The 22,685-nt window shown below is 40.2% G+C and overlaps 7 protein-coding genes across 10 annotated transcripts; 4 read left to right on the plus strand and 3 right to left on the minus strand.

The window, feature by feature from the left end:
- Positions 1-1,301: 1,301 nt before the first annotated feature.
- LOC108562743 (short neuropeptide F) lies at positions 1,302-2,961 on the plus strand (the record flags this gene model as incomplete). Its single annotated transcript, XM_017921162.1, has 2 exons — positions 1,302-1,447; positions 2,453-2,961. Coding segments are annotated over 2 exons (200 nt in total), but the record flags the coding sequence as incomplete, so codon positions are not given.
- Positions 2,962-3,528: 567 nt separating this feature from the next.
- LOC108562748 (pre-mRNA-processing factor 17) lies at positions 3,529-5,669 on the plus strand. 2 transcript variants are annotated; one of them, XM_017921168.1, is made up of 6 exons: positions 3,529-3,652; positions 3,703-3,828; positions 3,887-4,430; positions 4,481-4,959; positions 5,017-5,372; positions 5,437-5,669. In XM_017921168.1, exons 1-6 carry the CDS (start codon positions 3,575-3,577, stop codon positions 5,612-5,614), a joined length of 1,761 nt encoding a protein of 586 aa, XP_017776657.1. In that variant the 5' UTR covers positions 3,529-3,574; the 3' UTR covers positions 5,615-5,669. The 2 variants fall into 2 exon arrangements, with proteins under 2 accessions (XP_017776657.1, XP_017776658.1); XM_017921169.1 differs by having other exon boundaries at positions 3,568-3,828.
- A 72-nt stretch (positions 5,670-5,741) lies between these two features.
- On the minus strand, positions 5,742-8,072 carry LOC108562749 (transmembrane protein 181). Its single transcript, XM_017921170.1, has 10 exons — positions 7,793-8,072; positions 7,457-7,731; positions 7,308-7,404; positions 7,096-7,249; positions 6,953-7,033; positions 6,799-6,898; positions 6,613-6,740; positions 6,405-6,554; positions 6,246-6,348; positions 5,742-6,178 (listed from the first exon to the last, which is right to left on the minus strand). The coding sequence occupies exons 1-10, from the start codon at positions 7,948-7,950 to the stop codon at positions 5,820-5,822; spliced, it is 1,605 nt and encodes a 534-aa protein (XP_017776659.1). The 5' UTR covers positions 7,951-8,072; the 3' UTR covers positions 5,742-5,819.
- A 762-nt stretch (positions 8,073-8,834) lies between these two features.
- On the minus strand, positions 8,835-10,066 carry LOC108562751 (nucleoporin Nup43). The gene is made up of 2 exons (XM_017921172.1): positions 9,517-10,066; positions 8,835-9,447 (listed from the first exon to the last, which is right to left on the minus strand). The coding sequence occupies exons 1-2, from the start codon at positions 9,974-9,976 to the stop codon at positions 8,888-8,890; spliced, it is 1,020 nt and encodes a 339-aa protein (XP_017776661.1). The 5' UTR covers positions 9,977-10,066; the 3' UTR covers positions 8,835-8,887.
- Positions 10,067-10,798: 732 nt separating this feature from the next.
- LOC108562750 (soluble guanylate cyclase 89Db-like) lies at positions 10,799-16,093 on the plus strand. Its single transcript, XM_017921171.1, has 14 exons — positions 10,799-11,095; positions 11,399-11,598; positions 11,677-11,870; positions 12,319-12,455; positions 12,520-12,652; positions 12,785-12,897; positions 14,502-14,722; positions 14,783-14,890; positions 14,952-15,120; positions 15,183-15,326; positions 15,380-15,533; positions 15,597-15,706; positions 15,769-15,858; positions 15,933-16,093. Exons 1-14 carry the CDS (start codon positions 11,054-11,056, stop codon positions 15,984-15,986), a joined length of 1,869 nt encoding a protein of 622 aa, XP_017776660.1. The 5' UTR covers positions 10,799-11,053; the 3' UTR covers positions 15,987-16,093.
- A 722-nt stretch (positions 16,094-16,815) lies between these two features.
- Positions 16,816-19,199, plus strand: LOC108562745 (soluble guanylate cyclase 89Db-like). Its single transcript, XM_017921164.1, has 9 exons — positions 16,816-17,104; positions 17,197-17,390; positions 17,450-17,586; positions 17,648-17,884; positions 17,938-18,089; positions 18,143-18,250; positions 18,315-18,891; positions 18,975-19,064; positions 19,128-19,199. Exons 1-9 carry the CDS (start codon positions 16,881-16,883, stop codon positions 19,167-19,169), a joined length of 1,761 nt encoding a protein of 586 aa, XP_017776653.1. The 5' UTR covers positions 16,816-16,880; the 3' UTR covers positions 19,170-19,199.
- On the minus strand, positions 19,092-22,067 carry LOC108562746 (trypsin-1-like). 3 transcript variants are annotated; one of them, XM_017921167.1, is made up of 9 exons: positions 21,870-22,067; positions 21,750-21,818; positions 21,107-21,245; positions 20,437-20,971; positions 20,026-20,188; positions 19,727-19,962; positions 19,495-19,670; positions 19,387-19,441; positions 19,092-19,329 (listed from the first exon to the last, which is right to left on the minus strand). In XM_017921167.1, the coding sequence occupies exons 3-9, from the start codon at positions 21,176-21,178 to the stop codon at positions 19,211-19,213; spliced, it is 1,356 nt and encodes a 451-aa protein (XP_017776656.1). In that variant the 5' UTR covers positions 21,179-21,245; positions 21,750-21,818; positions 21,870-22,067; the 3' UTR covers positions 19,092-19,210. The 3 variants fall into 3 exon arrangements, with proteins under 3 accessions (XP_017776656.1, XP_017776655.1, XP_017776654.1); XM_017921166.1 differs by having other exon boundaries at positions 21,107-21,263; positions 21,750-22,067; XM_017921165.1 differs by lacking the exons at positions 21,750-21,818; positions 21,870-22,067 and adding an exon at positions 21,321-21,567 and having other exon boundaries at positions 21,107-21,263.
- Between the last annotated feature and the right edge of the window lie 618 nt (positions 22,068-22,685).

Raw genomic sequence — 22,685 nt, forward strand, 5'->3', positions numbered from 1 at the left:
CAATTTTAAAGTAATTATATTCAAACATGAAGCAACATCATTTTTCCAAAACCTGAAGGGGGAAAGTTTTCAATAATTTTTGTTTGTTCCAATTTAAGATTTTATTTTGTTTGTCTATACTTACTATTACTATTTGTTACTATTTTCATGTAACTTTTTTTTTATAAATATGTATATGTAAATTAATTCAATAAACAATGTTTATTTAAAATTTACATTGATTGTTTTCTATTCAGAATGGGGGGAGGGTAATATCGACTTACGCAGTAATATTTTGGGGTAATGGTTAAAAAAGTTCCCCGACCGCTAGTCTAAAAGGTAGAGAAGAAGTTATACACAGATGCAATAGGCAAGGCAATTCCGAGAGAAAGCTTTTCGTTATAAATTTTATGATTTTAAGATTTCATTAAGATATAAAAAGATCGCGGGTGGCCGTGGATTAGCAAGTATTAAAACAAAAGAGATTAATTTACTGTTTTTTTCTTATTGCCATGTGAAAATTTGTTTATATTTAGTTTTTCATTGAATTAAATGGGAAATAATGGGCTTATTATAAAATAGTCTCTAAAATGAGTATTTTTCATTTAGTTCTAATGGATTTGTTGTGTTTATGAAAGTAACTTTTTTGTATTACATAAATGAAGAAATGTAATTCTCACATTTTGCCTAATTTTGCTTTTAAATTTGTCACCTTTAGCAGAAATTGTGCACGACAAAACAGCAATTATCCATGTAGATGTGAAATGCATCGTGAGTGATCCGACTAATTATGTTTTAATGCTCGCCTAAATATTTGCGATTCGTCACCAAAGTGCATATTGATTAGTCGATTACCGGTGTTGTCCGTCGTCGTCTTCTCTCTCTCTCTCACTTCCACTCAATCTCTGTACATGTATGTGTCTCTCTCCTCTGTGTATTGCCAGAGGAAAAATAAAATGTATAAATAGTTTTTTTCGGGTGAGCATCTCCCTCCTGCGCCATCGATTATAGAGTCCGAATTACTTCCGGCACAGGGGATGTTCAATGCGGCGCGAGGTTTGCGAAAGAGATCGCCACTCCTCTCTCACCTACACACACATTTGAGCCAAAAAAAAAATAATCATCGACCCACGATGATACATTTCTCCGATACAATTATTACTTCTTTCACAATGGATTTCGATTCGTCCACTTGACCGTACTTGGTTATCTTCGTTGTTGTTGCTACTGCTGTTATTGTCGCTCATGGGAAATTCAACGTTCTTTATACATTTCTCAACATTGTTATTTTACAATTTGTGTTTTTGTTAATCTTGTTGCAGACAGCATACGCGATCTGTACGAGCTGCTCCTGCAGAAGGAGGCGATCGAGGAACGCATTGGTGCCCATCAGGTGGCCAGGAAATCTGGACGCTCTCCGTCTCTGCGACTCAGGTTCGGACGCAGATCCGACCCCAGTCTCATTCAGGTAAGATATTATTATCAAATCAATCAATCAATCGATTGATTCCATTACAAGCTGAACCATTATGTTATTGAGGAAAGATTCATCACTCAACTGACCTAAACTCAACTAATTCCATTTTTCAATTTTAACAATGCTTTATTCAGTGTAAAATGCAGATGCAATGGTATTTGTTATGAAGGGGTGGCGTACATGTGAGCTTAAGCTCATTTAGCCAGAAACATGATGAGTATTATTTAATAAAAAAAAAAAAGTTTTACAGTTAAGAGGGTTTTTAGACAATAATTTAAGACGATCATGATGTGGATTTACAGACAGACAATGGTTTCGTAAACTCAACTACCTCAATTAGTCATTAAATAAAATGCAATTATCAATATACATTTAATTTCACTCAGATAATATTTAGATAAACTTATTTTTTTTAAAGTGTAAATGTGTTAAGTTAGTGAGTATGTAAATTGTAACAAAAAAAAAACAAAGTAGTAGCTTGCCATGTTCGATGGGATTTTGTTTGGGTAAATCGTGGATGCCGTTCTTTCGAGATGTGTACTTAAACTGAAAGTTGTTGCTTTAGGTGAGTGAACCGATGGGAAAGGGCGAGAGAGGGAAAAAAAAAAATAAAGAGAGCAGAATAAATAATCTACGCAGGGCACTCTAATTTTACGTGTTGTATATGTAAAAAAGAAAAACAGTTGAGAGAATCAAATGAAGTAAGACGGTGGAGCGAAGGCCAGACTGAATGAATTGAATGAAGCGCAGATTGCGCCAATTTTGTCGAATGGTGAATTAGGAGGGAGCGTGTAATTTGGATGTGATGCATCGTAACTGCAATCCATAATTTGAACGCTTCTCTTTTTTTGCACTTTGCTAATATAAAGCTGAAAGCTTGTTTATTAATGTTTCTGTGAAAATATGTGAAGGTGTTGTGTTACGTAACTTTGTATGAACTTAAGACGTTGTAAACTATATGGGTTTGGTGTTTTTGTTTTGTTTGACTCGTTGCAGGCGTCTCCCTACATGCTGTCCGCCGCTCAGGACGCAGCAGAGATCGCTAATTAGGGATGCTGCATCTTAAGATCAACCAACTCTTCCCGACTTTAGAACAGAAACCAACCCACGCCCTGACTACAACCAACAACTACAGCAGACACCGACCCACACCCAGTCACATAAACATACACACAAAAAACACGTACACTTCAACGAGGATCTCTTCTGCGTTGACCAAATAGCAACCGACTCATCTTGGAAACAAAAAAACAACAACACAAAGGATTCAACATGCCTGGTTCTTCGACCCCCAACCCCTTATCTTCTTAGCTATTCTCGCATTATTGTAACCTGTAATCGAAGTATATTGTAAATGACACTAGTCAGCATGCGTAATTTCTATATAGTATTAGATGTGTATTCTTTACTCTTTCGTTGATGTTTAACTTTAGCTCACCGACGAAGAGGAGTACGTTTGGTTTGGTTCTCAATAATATTGGACGAATAAACTCTTAATGCATTCACGCTGTTTCTTTATTTCTTCTCCCATTCCTTCAACTCTTGTTCAATTCCATCCACTAAATTCCATAAAAAAAACAAGTAGGCTAAAACAAAATTTTTCACAAGTGACTTTGTAAATATAAATCAAATATTCCATTGTTTATTTTGCAATAAATTGAACTAATATTCATGAAGTTAATGGCAAATGAATTATTTTTTTTTTGTTAAACTTTTGAAATTTCAAATTGATTCGCTTGTGGGGCAGCAGATGGCAGCGACGCGGAAACTTCGATCAACGATAATTCCGCCAATACGAGCATCGGTAATTAACTGAATCCGCTGACCGTGAGTTAAGGGTGCGCAATTCGGTAATTAGATAATTCCAATTAAGGCCCTAATTACCATTTAGGAATTGTCGCAGCGCCAAAACGCTTGAACTATAAGCTTTACACTTCTGCTCATAGATGACCCGAATTCGGTGGCAGCTTTTATAAGCACCATCTGCTATTAGATTTTTAGTTACTAACAAATACATACTGGTTTATAATTATAATTGCTTGCATGATTAGTATAAGTTATTTTATTATATAATGATATAATTTTAATTTAAAGCAATAATTGTGTTCCATCTGGCGGATGAAGTACGCATTGCTTAACCTCCAAAAAAAATGTATTAGCAAACAAACAAGACGTCAGTTGTGTTATGCGTTTGAGGTTAAGTTTATTTTGTTAGTTTTATCGTTTGAAGAATGTTAGCTTTGCAGCAATATTCAAGTAGCGAGGACGAGAATGGTGATGAGGAGAAGCAGGAGACGTTAGAGGAGGTGAATCCAGAATTCTCGATCAAGAAGTCTCTGGTTGTGTGTGCAGCACCACTTGTGCTTCCGACAGTAAGTGAAACAGATTAGAGTGGTTTTAAAAGGTTATTCATGAATATTATATTATTAGGGTTCCGAGGAGTGCATCCAGCATATTGATCCAACAGCCAAAGAGATTGAACACAATCCCAGATATGAGGAATTATTTGCACCGGCTCTGGGGCCAGCCAATCCCTATAAGACCAGACAGATGAAATCCGATAGAAATATATTGTCTGGCTACGTGGAACCAGCTCATTTAAGTGCCTTTCAGTTCGAGAATCAGAGGAGGACTTTTAACAGTTACGGGTATGCTTTGGATCCCACGGTGGGGACATCAGAGGAGACGGGGGATAAAGTTGTTGGATCTGCAGAGATGAAGGACGAAGCTAAAGGGAAGACTGTGTTTGAGAGTACAAAGTTGAGGCCTCTGGATAAGAGGAAGAGGAGCAAGAACGATAACCCAGGGGATATAGACGGGTTTTTGGGACCTTGGGGTGGATTTGTGGATGAGCAGAGGGTGATGAAGCCCAGTGAGGAGGAGGCCGCTGAAATGGAGGAGCTGGTTTCTAAGAGGCACAAGAAAGGGAAACCGGTGGAGGAGAAGCAGATCGAGGAGAAGACGACGTTGCATAGTACGTTGTTGTTGATGTTTGTTTTTAAATTTAATTGTTAAAAATTTTAGTTGGAGATCCTGTGGATTATCAGGGAAGGTCGTTCTTGCACGCGCCGCATGATGTGGGCGTTAATTTGAGGACTGATACACCACCAGATAAGTGTTTCTTGCCAAAGACTCACATTCATACGTGGTCGGGCCATTCCAAGGGCATCGCGGCTATCCGATGGTTCCCGAAAACCGCGCATCTGCTGCTCTCTGCCAGCATGGATTGTAGGATCAAAATATGGGAGGTGTACAATGAGAGGAGATGCATTCGAACGTATTTCGGTCATCGACAGGCCGTGCGAGATATCAACTTTAATAACTCGGGAAAGCACTTCTTGTCCGCTGGATACGATAGGTACATCAAGTTGTGGGACACGGAGACCGGGCACGTGATTTCAAGATTCACCAGCAGAAAGATTCCCTATTGCGTTAAATTCAATCCGGATGGTAACAAACAACATCTGTTTGTAGCAGGAACTTCCGATAAGAAGATTATATGCGTAAGTTTCGTTTGAGGCATCCGTGGAACGTATTTAATGAATGTGCATCATTTACAGTGGGACACACGGAGCGGCGATATCGTTCAGGAATACGATAGGCATTTGGGCGCTGTTAATTCGATTACTTTCGTGGATGACAACAGGAGGTTCGTGACGACGTCCGATGATAAGAGTTTGAGGGTTTGGGAATGGGACATTCCCGTCGATATGAAATACATTGCGGATCCGACGATGCACTCGATGCCGTCGGTGACTCCAGCGCCGAACGGGAAATGGTTGGCGTGTCAGAGTATGGACAACAAGATTGTCATCTTCTCCGCGTTGAATCGATTCAAGATGAACAGGAAGAAGACGTTCACGGGACACATGGTTGCAGGGTACGCCTGCTCCCTTGATTTCTCACCTGACATGAGGTAATATGATGAGGATATCTCATGAAATATTGAAATTCAAAAATTTAAATTTGTTTTGTTTCAGTTACTTGGTATCCGGTGATGCCGATGGAAAATGCTACGTGTGGGATTGGAAGACGACGAAGCTGTACAAGAAGTGGAAAGCTCACGACAACGTCTGCATCAGCACCCTGTGGCATCCGCACGAGCCGAGCAAGATGGTCAGCGCCGGATGGGACGGTCTCATCAAATATTGGGATTAAGAATAGAGAAACACTTTGAAATGTATTAATTTTTAATAAACATGTAAATTTTGTTATTGGCTCTTGCATGAATATCATACAATCGCACTCACTTATTTAAACTTCTTAATCTTAAGAAGATTCCTACTTTCTTTTTAAACTTTAATTTTTGATTTCGAACAAGAACACAAATGATCGAGGAGTTGGGACTTTTTTTTCCACACATTCAGTCGCTGTCGTCGTCGTTTCTCGGCCTGTTCAACGGACGTCTGCTCTCCTCGTCCGAACCGTAAATCACGTCCTCGTCGGAATCGTTGATCATCGAGAACGCAGGATTATCTTTGGTTATACCGAAATCCTGAATCGCGCTGTTGCCCGGCGGCGAGTAAACGTACGCCATGGTGTACACGTAGAAGTTGATGAGGCCGTAGAAGGACATGAATTGCGCCGAACTGCTGTAGTGGATGTCCAGGTTCGTCACGAACTTATCCTCCAAGATGCCGACTCCGAAACCCATCACAGTTTGCGTTAAGATTATGGCCAGGACGATGCACATCAGAAGAGTCAGAAACTTTAATCTCATATCTAAAAAAAAGAAAGAAAGAAATTATGCAATAAATACTATTTAGGAAATTTAGATTTCTTTGCTTACCGAAGAACGGCATCGATCGCAACTCGGTGTAAGCTCGCAGCATCAGCAAGAAGAGATACGTGATGTAGATGGCGCAGAACGTGAAGAAAACTATTTTCAAACCCTGAAATACGTGGATTGTTTTAAAATTTAAGATTAATCGATATTGCGAATCGTTACGTAATAATAGCTTGCGTCGACTGTGTGGTTGTAGGTCGGGTCTTGTTGCTCGTTGAACTTCTCCAAGATCGAGAGCGTCAACGCGGAGAACCAAAGAACGCCGACTATGATCAGCTTAGGCACATAGAAACGCGCCCATTTCCTATCATTCTAAACGAATCAATTATCATTATCATTTAAACAATCGTAAACTTGCGTTGAATATTACTTGTCTTAAACCGTGGTAAGTTGAGAGCCAATAGAGCAAAAGGCAGGCCAAGAAAGTGATTTGCGAAAAAGCATCCATTACACCGGGAAGCCAAGAGTTGGCCAACAACATCATTGGGAACGACGGATCTACGAATGATAATAATTATTATTATTTTGCTATTAATTATGAATCGCTTGTATTTACTGTTGTAAAAGAGTAAAGTGGGCAGTAGAACGTTGATCCAAGATTGCTCGATTGACCAGAAGCACACCTCGTACTTCTTCATGACGTGCGTGTACCATACCTAGATGTAGCGAAGATTAGGAATAGTCTTAACGGATTCAAGTGTTGATCTTACGAAAATCACGAAGCTGGAAAGGAGGAAGATTAATCTGAACCATACTTCGATCTGCGTGAAGGCCGGATTGTACGTGACGAACTGGAAATATTTCAATCATTTTGTTGTTGTTGTTGTCTCACAGTTTGTGTATCTTGGCTCACGTAAAAAGTGATGTCTTTGATATGGTAGCGCTGATGGAAAGACTCCAAGTCGTAGAAGTGGACGGTGAACATGTAATGGTTGTACTTGAGGAAGGCCAAGTGTAAAACGATGAATTCTTGGCAGCTCTGCTTCACGCACTTCAGATGACGAGTTCTGTGTGTACGTGCAAAATCATTAATTAAAGATATTAAAGATTGATGTCGATTCGAACCTATTTTTCGTATCCTGCAATATCTCTACTGGTTTATGCTCCGAAGTCAGACCTTCGATGTTTACGTTCACTCTGAAGCTCTTATCGAAAGTCTCGTCTGAAAGATTAAATACTTTCGATTAAATTGAATTGTAGATTCAATTGTTTACCATCTTTGTTTCCGGTGTTCAGTTTGGCGATGAGCCAGAGCTGTTGATTGTATGTGCTCATTTCCGGTGAACGCATCGTGTATGGACCAGTCGCGTGATTGGTTATCGTTTTGTTGTCTTTCGCTAAAAGCCCGCCTCCATCGATGGATTGCTTCAGCGTGATTGGTGGTCCGGCTAAGCCGATGAACAGCGCCAGCCCGAAGCACGCGAAGAACGCTACGAAGACCATCACGAATTCGCGCTTGTGCATCGAGTACAGGCGCATCTGCACGGACCTGCATGAATCAAAAGATCAGCATATCAGTGATAGTAGATACGAATTAAGAGAGAACGGACCTTTCGCATCTGTCGTGGTGGTAGGCAGGTGCTATGTACTTATTGAATTCGCTGAAAAGATCGCTGAATTGCGAGAGGGTGTTTCTGATCCGCAGACCCCATCCTGCTGTCGGCAGATGATACGAGTAACCCAGATTTATTCCGTCGATCTTCGGCATCTTTCTAGCAGGAAAACGGGGACGGCACTCTCAAATCAATTTACGACTCTGCAGCGACGAAGGAACAACAGCCACGTTCATCTCTTTCATGCAGCGACTGCTAAAATAATACGTTGGTCCGCATGTTTCGCTCGTATTGATTTTCGAAGGGTGGCGCGCGTCTGCCACTGCGCGCCAACTCCGTTTCTCGCTCCTCCACGACTCACCGAAGATTACATTTGCAAGGACGATTCCTTTTCTCCTTTAATCAATTCGACTTCGTGCACAAATCATAAGCTACCGGAGGTCATTTACAAACACTAGGACAGAATCGATACAACTCAATAATACAACACTTGAAATTTCAAAAACATAAATATTTCAATCTATAATCAATCAATATACACTAATGATATAAGAAACGTTCATTTTGTTATTTATTTCAAAAAAATACTTTTTGAATATTCAAAAATTAACTTTTCCAAAACTATCCTACTGATGGCGCTGTCATTAGATTTTCAATCTCGAATTGCAAAGTTAGTAATTAATATAATCAGAAATCAATTATATCAAGAGATGGAAACCTCCAGAAAGTGAAGAAGAAATAATTAGTATTTTGGACAGCGCTAAAATGCTTGAACTTCGACAGATGCTTGTCGCGACATCTGTTTCTCGCTAGACCAGTGAGTTTATATAGTTCAACCTATCTAGCGCTGTAGTCGTTCGAACATTTTAATTACTACCTTAATTACATTTATAAATGTATTGATATGCTTATTATTTCATTAATTAATTGTGTTATTAATGACGGAGATACATTACAACTATTTCATATTTCAAATTTGAATGTATCTCTTTATATTAACGTTTGAAAAAGCATTACCAATGTAGTTCTTGGATCAGAATAATTATAAAAAATACTTATATTTTATTGAATGCAAAAAAAAAAGAAATATGTTCAGCTGTAGATGTTGACTCCTTCGATCATGTACATGGCCTCATTATCACTGCCACAGAGCAGCCTGTCCCTGTTCAGGTCGATGGAATTGATTGTTGTGTGAAGCTGTGGCATCAGCATGAAGATGTCGTACTTGTTGGTGGTGGATGTGTACCAAGCAGACTCTTCGCAGGCGCCTTGCTTGATACCAGACCAGTGGAAGACATCTCCGGCTTGTCCGCAGGAGAAGATGTGTTCAGGTCTGTCGGGATGGAACTGAACCTCCGTTACCGATTCCGTGTGCGATGTCATCACGTTCAGCGGGTACGTGTTCTGTCTGAGATCCCACAAGGTGATCGAGCCGTGCTCATCTCCGGCGGCAGTCAGATGCCTCTGGGTGGGATGCTGTGCTAAACAAGTCGCCGCAACGATGCTGTCGCCACTGAGCATGAAAATCTGACTGGCCTTCTCCTCGTCTGCCCTCAGATCCCATATCTTCATTTGTCCCCTCGAATTTCCAGTTATGAGCTCATTGAATTTCAGGAATTCAACACAATTTACAGTGCAACTATCAGCATCATCTATAATAAATAAATAAATAGAAATATTAAATCAAATTCATAGAGAATCATTCAAATATAATTAATTACCAATAACTCTTGTTGGAGCTTTATTCATGATACTCAACAGGTTGATCCTTCCATCCTCACCAACGGTGGCAATATCTTTATCGTACACAGCAAATGAGGTGCATGGCATTCCCTGATGTGCATCGTCCCAAACGATCTCATGGGACAGGCATATTTCTTCGGTGATATTTGTGGCAATCTTGATCAGGTACACTTTGCCCTCGTTCGAGGTTGCGATGAGGTAGTCGGGGTTCACGCATTTCAGTTCAGTTACGTCCCCATCGAAGGGCAGCACGTTGATTTCGAAAGGGTTGATGTCTGTGTCCTCTTCGAAGCCCTTCACCTCCCACAGCCTGATGTGATTCTCGTCGTTGTCCCAGCTGCCGGTCACGAATTGCTTGGGATCGTTGAACGGGTTCGGTCTCCATCTGATTTTGTTGATCTTCTCGGAAATGTACGTGCAGTGGATGTTCCTACCCATCTCAATAACTAACTACTACCACCTACTTTAACCTCAAATACACACACTACCGACCGACAATCCAAATATTTCACCGCTCGAAAATTGCAACGCACATTTGGTTGCCTACATAAGAAATTACTATACAGGGTGTCCCACAATATACAACAGTTGGAATTCTCAAGATAATCATGTTATTTTATGTTGCTTATATTTGTTCACGTAAATGAAATGTTTATCAATGTTTTCCTTCGTGGTCAAATGATAGAAATTAGAGTGCTTGCAGTTGCCAAACATCTTTTGCAGCAAACAAATTGTGAATATAGAATTTACCTAAATATCCAAATAAAATCCAAACATTTTACCGCTCGAAAATTTCAACGTACATTTGGTTGCCTACATAAGAAATTACTATACAGGGTGTCCCACAATATACAAAAGTTGGAATTCTCAAGATAATCATGTTGTTTTATGTTGCTTATATTTGTTTACGTAAATGAAATGTTTATCGATGTTTTCCGTCGTGGTCAAATAATAAAGATTAGAGTGCTTGCAGTTGCCAAACATCTTTTGCAGCAAACAAATTATGAATATAGAATTTACCTAAAGCCAATGTTTTCATATCTTAGTTTGTATTTACTTGGAATTTGTTAGAAAAAGTATACATTCGATTATCTATAATAAAGTTGATTTCAATCTAAAAATTAACTAACAATTAAAATAGATTGAAACGCACTTATTTTCTTCACGTGCGAACAACATTCGATAGGAATCCGAGCATTTTGTTGTGCACGAACAATTTATTTATTTATTGTTTTTATTTGTTGTTTAATGTGCGAGGAAGAGGAACAGGAGGAGGAAGAAGATAGTTTTTATTTTGTCGACGACGCACGCACTGCGATCGTCCAAAGATAAAGCGTCGCGACGCCGCGCGTTCACCGCATTTACGATTCAACGCACGACCAAAGAACTTGCGTCCGCAAATCTCACGTCCCCAACAAAAAAAAAACTCCAATTCAAAACAGAAACTACAAATTTGCAGCTGTACCAATACACGTTTGTCCGTTTGCGTGCGTGCTAACTGTTGTTACTTCCGAGATGTACGGAATGCTGCTGGAGAGCGTCCAGCATTTTGTTCAGGTATTTGCGATTTCAGAGAAATTCAAAATATTTGAATTGAAAAAAAATAAGAGATGAGAGAAATGAATGAAAGTAAATTAGGTAAATAGAGCGAACGACACACACACACATAATGGGATGACTTTGATAAGAACGTTTCTAATCGACACACGAAACATATGGTGTGTATTTTTAACACAGCACGCTCTTTTCGAATAGATAGTTGGATTATGTCGCAATTAGTGTCGTTCGCTGTTATTGTTGTTGTTTTTGTTGTCTTGTTTTGCTGCACGAATATTACCGTCTGTTTTCTTTGGCTTTCAGCTGGAATACGGAGAAGATGTTTGGCGACAGGTTCAACAGTTGGCCGGATTCAAGTATTCGGTCTTCAACACGCATCAGGTCTATCCGGATACGCTGATGAGCGACATAGCGAGGGCGTGTGCCAAAGTGACGAACAGACCGTTCGACTTCTTCATGACCTTCTTCGGGAAATGCTTCATGCGTTACTTCAGTCACTTTGGGTACATCCTGCTCCTCCATCATCTCCTCCCGTTTTATACCTCAAAAATAATGATGATGATATCCGTGTGTTTCACTAGATACGACGAGACGATCAAAGCCACCGGTCGTTTCTTCGCGGATTTCCTGCAGAACGTCGACAACATCCACAACCAATTCCGTCTGTCCTATCCGAAGATGAAGAGCCCCTCCATGTACATATCCGAGGTGGATGAAAAGGGCTGCATCCTGATTTATAGGAGCACACGGCAAGGATTCACCCAATATTTGCAAGGTAAATAGACTGCTTCCCTGCAAAAATCCATATATAATTATGTAAGTTTAAAATTTATACGACTTTTGAAAATTCCCATGATTTAATTAATTATATAATTACTTTGAAAATTTAATTAAAAACAATAAAAATAAAACTGAATTTGGAAGTAAATTGAAAATAGGAAATGCAAGAAGAAATGGAACAATCAAAAATTTGATGAGGTTCGACCTCGAAAACTCGGAGCGGATGTTCGTAATGTAAAGTCGACATGTAAGGCAGTAAATCAGTTATCTTTGAGCCCCCCGGGGAGACGAATCCCCGTGACCCCATAAATCCTTTTAGGAGGGATTCAGGTTCCTTTTGCCTGCCGCACAAATAATAATAATAAACTCCCATCGCACGCGTTATTATTACACTTTTCACCCTAACATTTCATTTTCAATTCAATTAAAACTTCCTAATTTAGGGTTGCTCATGCAAGTGGCCAGCGACGTTTTCAATTTGGAGCTGAAGGTCAACGTGATGGAGAGCGTCGTCTCGCAGATGAACGGCAAGAACATCGTCATCGTCACCTTCCGTCTGCACTTCGACAATCAGCTCTATGTAAATTGGTGCAACGAATTTAATGTAGGTGATGATATATTGATGGAATTTGATTGGTTTGCAGATGCTGGACAGGAAGCGGAAAGAGAGTCAGATCAACGTGAAGAACAGCCTCCGTCCGTTCTCCTGCCACATGCTCTTCAAGCTTTTCCCGTTCGCCTTGATGATGTCCCGCGAGATGTTAATCATCGGCACAGGTATTTCACTGTTTCATTTCATTTTTTTTTTCTTTTATTGAAACGACAAATTACGTTTCCTTGTTTCCACCCTTAATTTCGCACTTTACGGCTGTTTACTACCCTCGTTTTTTTTTTCTGTTTTGTTTGCAGGGATAAAAGTCCACGAGTTATTGAGCTCCAAGAAGGGCGACCTCATCGGAGAACCCGTCACAAACCACTTTCGTCTTAGACGACCCAAAGGCATTTCCTTCACGTGGAAGAACGTGAGTGTTAGAGATATACACGGAATGCACAATAAAATTTCTAGCTTTGAAAAAGAAAAAAACGTCAGCTTTAGTATACAAGAAATGCACGGATATAAAGGCGTGCGGCTGACATTAACTAATGGCCCATTTCTACCCCTAATATAAATCGACTCACCATTTATTTATTTTTCTTCTCATTCATTCATTCGATCTGTTGTTGTTGTTGTTTTTCTTTCAGTTGATTTTGATCCGAATCAATTAATTCCAATTGCTTTCAATTTAATTTCCTCTGAGATCCATAAAAATTCGCTTCCCGAAAGACATCGTCGCTCCCATATATCTTCATATTCCGAATCGACACGATATTTCTTCAGACGACAAAACAAATGTTATTGCCTTTTCCAACATTATTTTTTTTCTTCCTCCTCATATTTTACAAGTTTTTCATCGGTACAAACAATATTATTTCTTTGGAAACTATAAACTTATTCATTTATTAATGTGGTCTTGATTATAGTATCTGTAGCAACTGTAGAATTCGCGAAGATTTGCCCAAAAATTTCCAAATTAGAAATCTGAAAAACGAAAATTGTATTAGGAAAACTCTGAAAAAGGTAATATTCGTAAAGTGGAAATACGGGATTCGAGCTTATTATGGAATCGCGGAGGTCGGGAGCTTTTCGATTGTATGCTTTGATTGAAATGAACTATTCGGAGGATGCGGGAAATACAATCGAGAAAGAGATCATTCCGAATTACTTTGTGCACTCAGCGGAATACGCAATGCATCGAAGAACGGGCTTTTGTAATTGCTCTCAACTATTCAACATTCATCTCAAAGTAAACGAATAAGATAATCAATGATCAACTCAAACAATTACGTATTACTTTTTTTATATACAAGTAATTACTATAATCATCGCCTACGCAGATAAAAAGTTGCGTTCGACAAGTGTCACTTGTTGAAAACTTTTCGAATTAAGCAAAGTTTTCGTGTCACCGAAATTAGATATAAGAGCTTAGTTATTAGGTTTTGTTTTTTCCGCAACTTTATCTCTTTGCGAGTTAAGTTAAGAAAATTGAGTAACATAATTTCATTAAATATGATCATAAATGATGATATAATTCAGAAATAAAAGAAAATACTATGAGGAAGAAAGTATAACAAAGTACTTAAATAAGTCGTTTTCCTTTATCTTTATGTAACGATGACAGCGAGCATTTTATCAGCGTCGGTTGCGCAATTAAAGCGATCGAACACGAAGGCAATTAATCAACGCTCATTATTTTCGCAATTTCCTTTTGTTTTCCTTTCGCGTTATTCACGCCTTCTGTTTATGTTTATATTTCAAAATTAATAATGATATTAGATGAGATTTCGTCTCAAACCGAGGAGAAGCTGCATTATTGTCTTGAGATTGATTAGACAATTAACTTGAAATATAATACATATTTTACCAAGGGCTTTGAGGCGACTGTAGTAATATCGATGTAAGCAGTGGAAAATATGGCATAGATCAGCGGGAGAGTTCACCTAGAAAGTTTTCGCGGACGAAGAGCGTCGATCAATCTTACCAGCTGCGACAGGGCAATTAATTGTGTGTGTGTGTGGTATTTTGCAGGCGTTCTATCTGCATTCGGTGACGTTCGAGATTGAATTCCTCCGCGGGGAATCGCCGCAGACCTCACGAGATTTCGCCCAGGAGAAGGAATTCAAAGGACGTCCCATTTCGCCCTACTGTCTACGCAGGGAGAGCATCCACGGCCTGAAGAACATCCTGCTCCGAGGACAAATGCGATACCTGAAAGACGTCGATGCAATTATATTTCTTTGCAGTCCTCTGTGAGTTATCACAACACAATTAACTTGAAATTCCGAAAAATTAAATTATGTGTGTTTTAGAATAAATGGATTGGACGAACTTCCGGAATTGGGACTATATCTGAACGATTTGAATCAGCACGGGATGAGCAGGGAGATGGTCTTGGCCGGTTGGCAGCACAATTCCAAGTACTTATCTAAACTGCAAAGACTACTTACGTGAAGATTGTTATTTCTACTGGAATTTTAGATTGGAGCTGCTTTTCGATAGGGCCGAGCAGAAGACCACCGAGTTGGAGAATAACTACGACCTTCAGGAGACTTGGAAGAAACGCGGAGACGATCTTCTCTACTCGATGATTCCCAAGAGCGTTGCTGATCGATTACGAAACGGACATTCCCCTCTGAGCACCTGCGAGGTACAATTGATGATTAATGTATTTAGGAATTGTTTTTCAATTTTTGAAACTTTCGATGTTAGTCGTTCGATTCGGTGACGATCATGTTCTGCGAGCTGGTGGGATTCAACTCGGAGACGGTGCAGGACGCCATGGACGTGGTGTCCTCGATGAACGCCGTTTTCTCGTGCTTCGACGAGCTGATGGACACTTTCAACGTGTACAAGGTGAAAATCCAGTTTCGTTGAGGCGCATTCGTATTATTTATACAATTTTTCAGGTGGAAACTGTGGGGCAGATCTATATGGCTGCGAGCGGCGCTCCTGAAAGGGTGGACAAACACGCGACGAACGTGGCGGATCTTTCCCTCAGCATGGTGAAGAACGTCAAGGGAATCCTTGTACCGTCGCAAACCAAAGTCGAGATTCGCATAGGTATACTTTAGTTTGAGACACTTCACTTTGCATAATTTCAGTTATTTTTTGTTGTTGTTGCAGGAATTCATTCCGGTCCTGCTGTTGCCGGAGTCGTCGGTATAAAAGTGCCTAGATACTGCTTCTTCGGCGACACCGTCAACACCGCCTCCAGGATGCAATCTTCGAGCATAGTACAAATTAATACTAAAAAAAAAAACAAATTAACAACTTATATAATTACATTATTTTTTAGCCTGGAATGGTCCATATCTCGTCCGTTACGAAGAGCCAACTTCCTGCGAATCGTTACGTAATCGAGGACCGCGGATTCATGCAGATCAAAGTACATATACACCTATGATGAATATTGAAAATCCAATTCCAGCTTCGGCTCATGCCTATTCTCGTTTGTTGCAGGGAAAGGGCAGCATGCAGACGTTCTTCATTTTCGAGAAGAGCGAACGAGATTGAATTATTTAAAACAACCACCGTTTTCATTTCTTGCATCGCTGCTGCTGCTGCTGCACTTTTTTATTCTTCTCACCTTTTGTCCTTGCAATGTCTGTTCACGTTAGAGATTTATCGTACCGTTATTGAATTTGTATATACATATAATAATATATGAACATGTTGAAAGCTTTGAATTATTTTCGAATAAATGTATTATCTAAACGAGAAACTTTAATTCACCCTTTTCTAGAATATCTCACGAGTATTTAATAAAGTTTTTACTCATAATTGCATGAATCAAATCCTTGAGTAAACGAACAAGAATATTCAGGAAGGTGTTTGCAGACTAATTACTTTAGATTATTGGGCTTTTGGAGGCTTTAGTGTGGAAACCTCTTTTTTTTGTTGTTGTTGCAGGAACGGTATGGATCTGTTGTGCAAGGCTTCGTGCTCATGCATATAATCAAGGCAACAAGTTTTCCATTCGGTTTTATGCATCCGCTGAAAAGGCATTTGCAGATTGCAGCGTTCGCATCGCATCCATTCCATCCATCCTTTCTTCATCAGCATCATCATCATCGTGCGTGCATTCGCACCGGTCGCGTCCGGCATTAAAACACCATTTTTTTTTATTTGTAATGAAATTATCAAGAGCACATGCTAAAGGACGATTAATATTCGGAATTGATGCACGAGACGTTCGCGTGTCTCCTGCGACCCTCGGACATTACGCAATTAATTTCACGTGTTCCAAATCAATTAAAAAGGCCCTCTTCTTCCTTTCTTCGGCCCATAGCAGTTCAAAGAGGACATTGCAACTGAAACTGAGAACCGGTCAAGATGTACGGGATGTTACTGGAGAGCGTCCAGTATTTTGTTCAGGTGAGATAGAGTTTCTTAAATACTTTCTTGCTCATGAATTTTAAAATGATTTTGCAGATGGAGTATGGCGAGGCCGTCTGGGAGCAGGTCATTGAAAAAGCTGAATGCAAATTCTCGCAGTTCAACACACATCAAGTGTATTCTGATTCAATCATGTCCAATTTGGCGGAAGCCTGCGCCAAAGTCACAGGAGCCACGTACGACAGTTTCATGCACTTCTTCGGCAGATGCTTCGTCAGATACTTCTCCAATCTGGGGTAAAATCCAACATCTTTCTTTCTGGAAGATGCAATTACTTGATTATCATTTCCATTTTTACCATTATAAATAATCTAAACTGATTATTTAGCTATGATATAACGATTAAGGCGACGGGTCGTTTCTTCACCGACTTCCTATCAAGCGTGGACAATATCCACTCGCAGTTCTGCTTCACTTATCCAAAGATGAAGAGCCCTTCAATATACGTATCCGACATCGATCCTCATGGCTGCAACGTGGTGTACCGCAGCGGCCGTCACGGATTCACCCATTACGTCATGGGTATTATAAACAGGCAATTCATATTTTGAAGAACCAAACAACAACTATTCAATTTCCAGGCCTCCTTCAGCAGATAGCCAAAGACTTCTTCAACATCAAACTGAAGCTGAACGTGATCGACAAGAGCAGTTCGGCCACCGTTGAACGGAACTCGGTCATCGTCAAGTACAGATTGGACTTTGATAATAGGGAATACGTACGTGTTTTGAGTTCATTGTCAAAAACTCAATTCTAAAACTTTACCTTCTCAGATGGAGTACAGTAAACAGCGGCAGGCGAATCTCGAGCTAAAGTCTCTGAGTCCGTTTCCGTCCTGTCTGTTGCTCGAACTGTTCCCGTTTGGAATCTTCATAAATCCAAAGATGAAGCTGATGGGTGCAGGTGAGAAGATCGTCGAGGTGTGGAAGGGAAACCCGGATACGTTGCTGGGTCAATCCATCACGAAGATATTCAAATTGAGAAGACCCAAAGGCGTTCCGTTCACTTGGAAGAACGTAAAAATATTTAATTATTTGGAAATTGCAAAATACTTGAATTATTCTTTTAGATCTTGAACTTGTCGAATGTGATGTTCGAAATTGAGATGGTGAGAGATGACTCTGAGAATCCAGAAGCGGAGAAGAATAAGAACATCTTGCTTAAAGGACAAATCAAGTTCATCAAAGATATTGAAGCAATCATATTCTTATGCAGTCCAATGTGAATTATTCAATTTCATTGAGATTATTATAGATTTAACAGTGATTTTTTAGTATTAACAATTTGGATGAGTTGCCCGAGCAAGGGATATATTTGAACGATTTGAATCAGCACGGATTGAGCAAGGAGATGGTATTGGCCGGATGGCAGCACAATTCCAAGTGAGTATAAATAGTTTTATCAACGATTGAAGGAAATATGTGTTGGTGGTTATCTATGTCTAAGGTTGGAGGTGATGTTCGATGAGGCCGAACAGAAGTCGGATGAGTTGGAGAAGAGCTACGATCTTTTAGATACCTGGAAGAGACGTGGCGATGAACTTCTCTACTCGATGATTCCAAAGACCATCGCGGATCGGTTGAGAGGAGGCACCTCGCAGCTGAGCACCTGCGAGTCTTTCGACGAGGTGAGTATACTGTTCTGCGAGCTGATGGGTCTTCAGTCTTCGAGCGTGAAGGATGTGATGGATATGGTTGATTCCATGAACACGATGTTCTCGTGCTTCGACGAGCTGATGGATCAGTACAACGTGTACAAGGTGGAAACAGTAGGGCAGGTATATATGGCAGCAGCCGGAGCTCCGGAGAGGACGGAGGAGCACGCAGAGCAAGTGGCGGACGTTTCTTTGGCAATGGTCAAAGGAGTGAAGAACTTGAAATTACCGGACGGCGTTAAGGCAGATATTCGAATTGGCATCCATTCGGGTTCCGCAGTCGCTGGCGTCGTGGGCGTTAAAGTACCCAGATACTGCTTCTTCGGCGACACCGTCAACACCGCCTCCAGGATGCAATCTACCAGCTCAGTATGTTCATCATCACTTCAATTCCTTCAGTTTCTTCGTTTTTCTTTTCTCCAATATCTTTATATTATTTGGAACTGTTACAGCCAGGAATGGTGAATATTTCTTGCGAGACGAAACGGAGACTTCCCAACGGGAAATACCGAATCCAGGATCGTGGGATTGTTAAGGTCAAGGTGCGTATAAATAAAATGCCTTTTCTCTTCATTTTCTAATCTTATATCTCTCTGCCAATGTAGGGAAAGGGTGAGATGGAGACGTTCTGGTTGATGGAGAAATAAATAAATATATAAATAGTACGCGAATCACAGGTAGAGAAGTTTTAGGAACAGTAGCAGGCATCCTTGGTGTTGCTTCTTATCCACGAAATGTACCGATTCACCCTCGTGTAAACGCCGGGATAGTTGGGCTCGGCGCATCCCTCTCCCCACGAAACAATACCTAAAATAAAGTAGTTGTAGTACCACGAACTAGTCAAAAAATTCTGCAATTACTTACCAACGATCGTATGGTACGTGCTATTCACAATGTGAAGTGGTCCACCGCTGTCTCCCTAAAACAAATCAAATTACCGACAAACTCCAACACTGACTAAAATATTATTACTTGGCAAGAATCCTTGGTGCCGTGCTTGTATCCGGCGCACATCATGTTATCGGTAATTTTACCTCCGTATCCTGTTTTGCGACAATCTATATTAGATAATATGGGAACGTCCACCTCCATCAGCTTATTGGAAACCTGTCCGTGCTCCTCCGTAGCTCCCCAACCCGTGGCAATACCTAAAACATCCTCCGTACATTGTTCATTCCATAAGAAACAAAATAAGAACGCAAACCTGTGTAACCCGTGTAACTTTTACCGATGGTCGGAAGACAAACTGGACGTAGCAGACCGGAAAACGGAAGTTCTTCGTCCAACCTAAGCAAAGCTATATCGTTGTTGTACGAGCCTCCCATGTTGTAGCCTCTGTGCTTGAGAATCGCCGCAATCTTTCTAGTAAACGTTTTGGTCTCGAATTGATTAGATCTATCGTGATCCAGGAACACAGCCTGCAGTCTCTCTTTGGTGAATCTACAAAGAAAAAAGAATAACATTCAGTTATATATATATTATATAGATAAATGCTGCAATTACCCATTCACGCAATGAGTGGCTGTCAGTAGGTACTTGTTGTTAATCACCGAAGCGCCACAGTAAAATCTTCCGTTGTAACTAAGGATGGTCATCCATGGGTAAGCGTTCACCTGGGTCTCTACGCCTCCCACAATTCTCGTTTGCTTAAAAGTCACGCCGCATGCTGGAATTAAACAATAAATTGAAAAATCGTTGAAAACATAATGTTGTTATTATGAAGCTCATTATTTAGCTGAGAAATGTATGAATCATCATCTTTTATTACAGTAAACATTATGCCACTTTCTATTCGCCTCTTCCTCATCCCAAATTAACGAAACAATGCCTACATTCATTATTCAATTTTCTAGATGTGTAAATGCGAATTGATGCTATATAGTGAAAATTAGCATTAGATTTAAGAATACTTACCGCAGTCTCCACAAAGTTTGGGTTCTACGGGTTTGTTTGGCGGTTTCGTTGGAGGGTTGTTGTTGTTGCCCCCGGTTTGAATACCGACCAAACCCAAGACCCAATCCACCACACCTTTATTGGGTTCCTGATTCTGCACCTGCCCAGAATTACCCAATAAAGAATAGGTTAAATTACTGGCGGGTCGTAGAATCAATGGTTGAGATTCTACTGCCGTGAAGTTGACATCGTCGAAGATCTCGGTGTCGTTCAGGTTGTAGATGGGTTCGACGGTGGTGGAGTCTGTGGAGTGGTTGAATCCTGTCACGAAATCGGGAATCTTGTGACCTTGCGTGTGCTGTGCTTGTCCGTTGAAGAGGGACGAGAACCAGTTCAGAGGGTTCGGATTTATTGGTCTGGAGAGCGGTTTCTTCGCCGGCTTTGAATCGTGTGGCACACCGGGTTCATGTTCCACGGGTCTGGACGTCGGTTTCACAGAGTACGACGGTCTGGGATGCACGTAGTTTCCTCCATGGTCCACTAAAACTTTAGTTTCCTGAACAGAAAACAAACATATTATACAAAAGTAACTTATTAAATAGACTGATATGATTTTTAAATGATTTGAGATTAATTAGCACAACAGAATCAAAATGAAATCTATTTTTCCAATGATAAAAAATCGACTTACCTCTTCGCACGAGATGAAAGAAGCTGCCAGTTGGAGGATTGCGACGATCAATAGGAAGTTCCGGATCTTCATGGTCGATCGGAGCTGAGCATGGACGTGTTTTGGTTATTGTGTTGGATGTTGGACGGCGGGCTGCGAACTGGAGGAAGGAAGATTTCTAATCGAAAATAAAAGTAGGTAATTGGGTGATAAATGTATTTGAACAGTGGCTCACGTTTGGCGCACACTTTTTATTCTTGCCGGGTGCGCGCACCGATTGGACGACGAGGATTGCCCGGATATCCGGTGATTTACCGACTCTTTTATCCGCCAATTTTCCGCTGCAACAGCTGCAATTTTCCGACACGAAATCGCACCGAAAAAAAAACGCATCTCTTCGCCCACGACGAAGGGAATACATATATACGACAACAAACCAAAAGATTTAACAGCAAAAAAAAGCAAGGCTGGTGAAAGTTTGGCAAATCCAGCCGGTAAATTCAGATTTGCGTCATCCGCAGAAGATTTTACCGGAATCACCATGCTCGAGAAAAATAAATAAAATATAATGCAATAATAAACTCGTGCATTTTTGATTTGCGAAAATTTTTGTTGTGTCCGTTGAACTTGCGGGCACATTCATTTCGTCGATGATCGTGATTACCATAACCAGTCCTCCTGCATTCTGCGCTGGCCCAAATCTTTATTTCCTTCGGCGAACTCCCCAAGATTCCTGCGACCATAAACTTAAGAATTTCGTTCGAAATTTAACTGGCGGAATTACCGCAGCGACCTTCTCTCCGACTTCTTCTGGCGCAACGTTCGCGAGAATTCGCGAACTTCAATGTCATTGTCGACGCACCCACACACCAACTGTACTTGAAAATCTACTTCATTATCGTACCGTGTCCATCGAGGAGATTATTACTGATTTAACCTTGAAACAACCGCCGAATTTGAACCCGATACCACATCGTTTCCAGCGGCAAACATTCCTGTTTCATCTGCAACAACAACAACAACAAAAAAGAACTGAAAATTAATAGGTTCTACACAATTTTCCATTACTTAATACTTAAATTACTTAATTGCACGCTAAATGTATCAAGGTAACGACATTGGTTCTGCACGACAATTATTCAATTAACTTAAGCAAAAAAAAAAAATCAAGCAAGAAAGACTAGAACTAAATTACGTGTAATTCTTGGATCTTTTGGATTTTAGAGTAGGCGCCGGATTCAGGGATATTTAAATAATTGAAAAACGGGTATAATCTTATTCCGCAGACTAGATTCGAAGAGATAATCGATCGTACTCATATAAACGACCAACGTGTTTCCAATACCCACCAGCAATGAAAAGCGAAGAGCAAAGAATCGGATGCGAAAACCTTCTGGCATGAGCGAATTTCAATTTGCAATTATCGAAGAAATATAAGAAAAGGAAGAATTAAAAAAAAGGCATCAAGATAAAATTACTATCATTAACGTGGGATTAGAAAATCAAATCAGATTGTAAATATGAAAGTGTATGTTTTCATTAAATCGCATTAAAACACACAATTAATTTGAGATTATTTTCGAATGCATTGGATAATTGC

Source organism: Nicrophorus vespilloides, unplaced genomic scaffold (assembly GCF_001412225.1).
Source record: "Nicrophorus vespilloides isolate i.1.1-1 unplaced genomic scaffold, Nicve_v1.0, whole genome shotgun sequence".
NCBI lineage: Eukaryota > Metazoa > Arthropoda > Insecta > Coleoptera > Silphidae > Nicrophorus > Nicrophorus vespilloides.